General features: G+C 44.7%; 1 protein-coding gene across 1 annotated transcript in view; it reads right to left on the reverse strand.

Annotated features, from left to right (window-relative positions):
- Window positions 1–4,866, reverse strand: part of LOC113573145 (genetic suppressor element 1-like) — a 66,786-nt gene extending 61,920 nt beyond the window's left edge. The window contains exon 1 of the mRNA XM_027003239.2: window positions 4,820–4,866. Within this exon, the coding sequence (XP_026859040.2) occupies window positions 4,820–4,859 (40 nt within the window). The 5' untranslated portion in view covers window positions 4,860–4,866. The remainder of the gene's footprint in view (window positions 1–4,819) is intronic.
- Window positions 4,867–7,500: the final 2,634 nt, after the last annotated feature.

Consider the following 7,500-nt stretch of genomic DNA (forward strand, 5'->3'; position numbering starts at 1 on the left):
CTAGCCAAGAGACTAATTCCATCACTAAGACTCTCAGAAGAGTTACAAGACTATAAGAGAATAATGTAGCTAATACCGACACTTACAGGCTAATGTTGTTCGCTTATAACCTCAGATCTTATTAAAGCCTAGAGGTCAAATCCTGTTCCCCCAAGGACTGGTTAAAACTAAATGAGCTATGCTACCTAATGTCTCTATCAGGCTTCTTGATGTTCTACATACGTTCGGGGTGAGGCTGTGAAATGAAGAGGACATTAACTGTGTTAACTCTGTCCATACACATTAACTGGGTTATATCTGTCCATACACATTAATTGTGTTATATCTGTCCATACACATTAACTGTGTTAAATCTGTCCATACACATTAACTGTGTTATATCTGTCCATACACATTAACTGTGTTATATCTGTCCATACACATTAACTGTGTTAAATCTGTCCATACACATTACTGTGTTATATCTGTCCATACACATTAACTGTGTTATATCTGTCCATACACATTAACTGAGTTAAATCTGTCCATACACATTAACTGTGTTATATCTGTCCATACACATTAACTGTGTGATATCTGTCCATACACATTAACTGTTTTAAATCTGTCCATACACATTAACTGTGTTATATCTGTCCATACACATTAACTGTGTTAAATCTGTCCATACACGTTAACTGTGTTATATCTGTCCATACACGTTAACTGTGTTAAGTCTGTCCATACACGTTAACTGTGTTATGTCTGTCCATACACGTTAACTGTGTTAAATGTCCATACACATTAACTGTGTTAAATCTGTCCATACACATTAACTGTGTTATATCTGTCCATACACATTAACTGTGTTATATCTGTCCATACACATTAACTGTGTGATATCTGTCCATACACATTAACTGTTTTAAATCTGTCCATATACATTAACTGTGTTATATCCGTCCATACACATTAACTGTGTTAAATCTGTCCATACACGTTAACTGTGTTATATCTGTCCATACACATTAACTGTGTTAAATCTGTCCATACACGTTAACTGTGTTATATCTGTCCATACACATTAACAGTGTTAAATCTGTCCATACACGTTAACTGTGTGATATCTGTCCATACACATTAACTGTTTTAAATCTGTCCATACACGTTAACTGTGTTAAATCTGTCCATACACGTTAACTGTGTTATATCTGTCCATACACATTAACTGTGTTAAATCTGTCCATACACGTTAACTGTGTTATATCTGTCCATACACATTAACTGTGTTAAATCTGTCCATACACGTTAACTGTGTTATGTCTGTCCATACACATTAACTGTGTTAAATCTGTCCATACACATTAACTGTGTTATATCTGTCCATGCACATTAACTTTGTTATATCTGTCCATACACTTGGATCAAGTTGTGGCATAGTCGTCCTAGCTGGAGAGCATAGAAATTCCAGTTTGACAGTGAATCATGTGTCAGGACATGTGCTAAGTCCTGGGAGCAGTGTAATATGGCTAGCTTACTGCAGCTGAGTGTTGATGCCCTGTGTACAAACTCGCACAGAGCTCGCACAGTGCTGTAAATCGCAGGTTGTAAATTGGAGCCATAAACTGGCCGTGTCTGCACTGTTAAAAGAGAGAATGTGACAAGGTGCACGAGAGATACCTTTATATGAGCCCCCAGGAACCCAGCGGAGTTCCGACACAGGGAGAGCCATACAGCAGAAGTAACAAGGGAAGGCAAAACAGACACATGTCTAGCAGGATAAGGCATAATGCCATATCATGCACAGCACACACTTAGTCCACTTGAGCCCAGTTGCTGAACCACAGCTCTGCCTTCAGGTTTTGATATGAAATTCTGACCACACTGAGTTGGCTGCATCGCTTCCTCTGTGCTTAAAGCATGACCACGCCATAGTGTGGCATCTGATATAAAGGCATGCAGCTCAGACTAAACTACCAACCTCACGTCTTACAGCACTGTTGACTTCCCTTTACCCGTCGTACTGTTTTCTGATAGCCATGTGAAAAAAGAGGGTTTACACAAACACACACACACACACACACACACAAACACACACACACGAGCGCACACACACGAGCGCACACACACACACACACACACACACACACACGCACACACACACACACACGAGCGCACACACACACAGACACACACACAAACACACACACGCACACACACCATTTGCTAGACCGATTGTTCTGCTTAGCTCTCAGAAACACATTTGCCCCTCGAAGCAGAAGTGTAAAACACAAGCTAGCTACTGCACAATACCACAGAGGAAGTGTGAAACAGTCCAGTCATCCTGCACTTCTCTCCCTCTCGCCAGAGCACGGGAGGGAACCCTGGAAAAGGCCGAACTGTAAGCCGTAGTGTTTGCCAGCGCATCTCTCTCGGTTTGCACGGCTGCCACAGAGTAGGTTCTCTCACAGCACTCTGGCATGTTTGATTCTGTGTGATTCATTCATGATCTACAAATAAAAAGTTAAATCTGTAATCCAGGCCCGATAACCTTTTCCTCATTTTATGAGTTCCTAAAATATCCAACCACTCAATACTACAGCAGGCATTACTCAGTTACAGAATTTATTGATGTTCTCTGTTATCTGATGATCTGTTGTGCTCCTCTTGCTTTCTCTTTCCGTGAGATTCAGATTCCAGTTCCACACTCACCACCTGCTGCTTCTGATTACAGGTCAAAGGTCAACCTGCCTTTCTCTCTCTCTCTCTCTGTCTGTCTGTGTGTCTGTGTGTCTGTGTGTCTGTCTGTCTGTCTGTCTGTCTGTGTGTGTGTGTGTGTGTGTGTGTGTGTGTGTGTGTGTGTGTGTGTTTGAGGGGGTTTGTCTCTGATGTGCTCCTCAGATGCAAGACCCTCAGGAGACAGACCTGGAAAATACAGCATTCTAAACACAGCTCACATATGCCTGTATGAAATATTGGCATGGGTGTGTATTATACAAAAGATTATTACTACATGAGGTATAATATTAATACTTTGACTCAGCACCACTTAACTACAACTACATACCAGATAAATCAGGTTTGTCTTACTTTTAGCAGAAACACATCTAGTAAATTGAGTTACAGCATGAAATGGAAAACGCCGTCAGAGGGGTGGCCATCAGCCGTATGTTTAAGCAACTCCCTTGGCCATTGAAAAGCTCCAGGGAGCCAGTTAATCACATGACTTTCAGCAATACCCAGTTTATAGGAAGAGAACTGGAGAAATGGCCCAATTCTTATCTCTAATCAGTCAGGGGTCAGAGGTCAAAGAAAAATGAGGCTATAGATAAACTGGAATGGCCCAAAACTGGTTGACCTGTGACAGCAGTGACATAAGAGGTCATAACCCCAAGCTGTGTGATCGGTGAGCCAGGAACGTAAAAGCACAAAAACACAGCACATGAAAAGCCTCCCGCGCGTCTCCCGGACGTGGATGCTCCCCCCTCCTGGCCTCTTTCACCATCCTCCTGCCTGTATCCCACCATCCCCCGTCTCCGTCTCTCTCTCTCTCTCTCTCATTCCTACAGCCTGATCAGGCTTCCCTGCTACCCACCTCGTTAGGCTAGGATAGCCTTGGCGTCCAGCCTAAGCCACTGTCTCCAAACTAATTCCCCCTCCGCCAGGCCGTGTCTGCATCCAGCCGCGGCCAATGGGCTTTTCATACAGGGAAAAGGGCTCTTTTTGGACATCGTGCTCTTTACCTCTCACCGCATTTTTAACAAGAGCTGGTCAACACGCCATTAGCACATACGGTCTTTAAAGATGTTACACAGCTAGCTGGAATAAGAGCCTACAGTTTTTAAGGATGTTACACAGTTGGCTAGATTAAGAGTATACAGACATTAAGGATGTTACATCATTAGCGAAAATAAGAACATACGATATTTAAGGATGTTACACAGGTAGATGTTCACAAACAGAATACCCAAGAACCAGAGCGGAGGTGCCTACTTTCACACAAACATCCACGTACAGACACACAGACTTAAGCAGTTTGACTGCTGTAACTGTGTTAATAACCCCTTTACACATCTCAAAAGTGCAGAACTGTTAGCAGATCTCTGAAACTAGCATTGTCTCAGTATCTTTGAGTAGGGTGTGAATACTAGCTGGAGAGAGTCAACAGCTTCTGCGTGTGTTGAGAGGGTGAGAGGAAAAGAGAGAGTGAGAGTGCGAGTGAGACAGAGAGAGAGAGAGAGAGAGAGAGAGAGAGAGAGAGAGAGAGAGAGAGAGAGAGAGATAAAGGCTTAGTGTCTATTTAACAAGCTCTAGAGTTTACAAGTACAAATAGCCCCCAATTATCCAAGAGGGGCTCCATATATTCTTCAAGACTGAAGCATATTTTCCCTAACTTCATAATTAGTCCAGACAAATATGCTTTGTAGCTGTGCTGCCTTCACCTTGACATTGCCTGTCACTTTAAGACACCTTTAAACAATATTCTGAAACCTTCAGACCCTAAATATATCATTTAGAAACAAGTTCTATTCACTCTACAGAGCTATTCACCACATTACTGTGCCGAAACATGTCTTGGCTTCAAAACAATTTCTATTTGAAGCAGTTTTGCACCAACGTATGCAAGAAAAAGCCATAAATCTATAGTGAATATGGACTTACACATGTACATGCATTCTGACATCTCATCTGCTTTTGGCTCAACCTGTGCCATAGTACTAAAACTCACATATTCCATCTTACATAATGCACCAATAACACTGGGACTGAATCCTTCTAATAGGCCTATTTATGGAAGCTCCAACAACAACTACATCGTAAGCTCTGTCAGTTTTCTTACCCAGCAGTAGTGGTGTCCAGGCTCCCCAGTGGCAGTCCATGGGAGCAGAGTGGAGCAGTGTGTGTGTGTGCGCGTGTGCGCGCGTGTGTGTGTGAGCAAAGCGTGAAGCTGTGTGGCGTCTCTCCTCTTCCCTAAGCTGCGATCAGTGGGGAGAGAAGGCGTTCCCGCGTGGTACTGCACACAGACCACAGCCTGTCAGTCCGATGAGAACTGCTGCTTCTCTGGCAAGCTTGTGTGTGTGTGTGTGTGTGTGTGTGTGTGTGTGTGTGTGTGTGTGTGTGAGTGTGTGTGTGTGTGTGTGTGTGTGTGTGTGTGTGTGTGTGTGTGTGTGTGTGAGAAAAAGAGCTTCAATACCTTCGATGGCTCTTTTTCAATTCTCCTCTGTGCTGTAGATAAATGCAAAGCTTTTTTAGTTGATTTTTTTAGTATTCCAAATTTCTAGTCATTCATTTAGTTAGAAGTAATAAGTGCATGGGTAGCTGTTTGTGTTTCAAGCTTGGTTTATTTGTCACATACATAGTCATACACAGTATAACTCACAGTGAAATGGTGTATGTACATACCTCATTATGACCTGTGAAAGAGGGTGAGTATCGCACCACTGCTACTGCACTTTCCACTGCACTAAACGTCATGATCTCTCTATCAGGATATCTGTCAGGACATCAGGATCTCCAGCGTCTCACTCTCGTTTGGAGCATTTAACAGAACCTGCTGATTTGCACTACGCAGAGGACAGCCACACAGCCACAGAGGGCCGACCGTAAGAAAGAATTTAAGTGTAGTACTGGAGCCAAAGAAGACTAAGGCAAGGTTTACACAGTGAATGGCTTACTTGGCACAGGCAGACTGGCATTAACTAAATGTTAACACAGCTCTTCAACGTGTTGATACACAGAAAGCCAAGATAACAGAAAACCACACAAATAACCTTGCAAGGTCATGTATATAGAAATCCATATACAATATACGTGCAACATAAATACAGCCTGAGTGGGGCGGCACACTGACTGCATAGCAACTGTTCGAGGGAAACATATTGGAAACCGTGGATAAGACATAAACTGTCACAGTTAGGCCTTTCTGAGTCTCTATATAGTACTGCAGCTATCTGATCCTTGCTGAATAGATGTGAATAACTCATAAAGAACTGCCTCCTCTCTCCTCTATTATGTGTGTGCGTAAGTGTGTGTGTGTGTGTTTGTGTTCCATTCCCCTGCCGATATGAAGTGTGTGAGCCCTGAACCAGGGATGTTTGGATCAAAGCGTGTGCCCACAGGGCAGTAACAGGTGATGTGGAGATGAACAGCACCTCAGCCCCCCACAAAGAGAATAAGTGATTGGGGTGAGACCGAGAGGAAGGGCCAGGCTGTGCCACACCTGAGCGAGATGACTGGAGGGCTTCTCTCTGATTGGCTCACGCACTTCTGTAGTGGTCGATGGAAAACCACGTCACATTACTTGGCCTCCGATTACACACACACACACACACACACACACACACACACACACACACACAGAAAGAGAGAGAGAGAGAGAGAGAGAGAGAGAGAGAGAGAGAGAGAGAGAGAGAGAGCAAGGGACTACATGGAGAGAAAATGAAGTGTGAAAAAAAGAGAAACAGAGAAGTTGCAAAGCTACCTGCTTCACGGATTTAGATCCTTCCCACAAGGCCCAGTGAGGAGGTGTGTTTCCCAGGGAGGGCAGGGAGGTGCCTCCTGAACGCTCTGTCACGGAGAGAGGAACCGCTGCACTCTGGAGGATCCCTCCACCAGAAGGCCCTACGGCTCCGAGGCCTGGTGGGAGAACTACGCCGGCGCTTCGCTGTGATGTCAGAGCCGACGAGGGTGAGACTTGGCTGGGTTTGAGGCTAATTGGTGCTAATTCGCCATCTGCTGCCTGCCTGAGCAGAAGGGAGGGGTTAGGAGGATCTACAAAGAGAAAGACCAGAGCAAACATCAGCACGACACCCATCACTGAGAGCAGTGTGTGTGTGTGGGGGGGGGGGGGGGGGGGCGTGCAAGGGAGAGAAGAGGCAGATGGGAAGGGAGGAGGTAGTTGAGGCAGCCTCAGCAGACAAGGCCACTGTCGTAAGACCTCAGGAGCCGAGTGCCTGTTTTCTTTCACACGAGTCCCAGCCAGAGGTGAAGGCTACAGAGAGTCAGAGGTAGGGAGGCAAAGAGAATGAATAGACAGGGGGGCAGAGAGGCAGACAGACAGCAGGAGACAAGAGGTGGTGAGCAGGCTAAAGATGCACGTGAAATGTGGTGTGTGGTTGGGGTCACAGTCAGAGAAAGGGGACGTGAGGAGATACCATTGCTTACTTTCACACAGTAGCGCATCGTGGTCTTTTGCTTTAGACTTAGACAAAAGACTGTAATTCAGTAAGATAGTGGGTATGTGGGCCAGGGGGAAGATGTGGGCAGTTGTCCCACATACTTAAGGCCCAACAAAGACCAAAAACTCAGGCACGAATCGTGGACACACACATATATAAACACACATCCACACAGACTTATCATCAAAGGGAAAAACTCCGTGATCTTGATCTCCACTAATTAACCCAGCCCTAAGAGGAGAGAGTGAGAAGAGAATGTGTGTGTGTGTGTATGTGTGTGTCCCACTCAATAAGACACTCATTGCTACATGCATGTTTTACAGCCCACTTGTACACCCACATG

The sequence above is a fragment of the Electrophorus electricus genome, chromosome 2 (genome assembly GCF_013358815.1).
Source record: "Electrophorus electricus isolate fEleEle1 chromosome 2, fEleEle1.pri, whole genome shotgun sequence".
In the NCBI taxonomy this organism is placed as follows: domain Eukaryota; kingdom Metazoa; phylum Chordata; class Actinopteri; order Gymnotiformes; family Gymnotidae; genus Electrophorus; species Electrophorus electricus.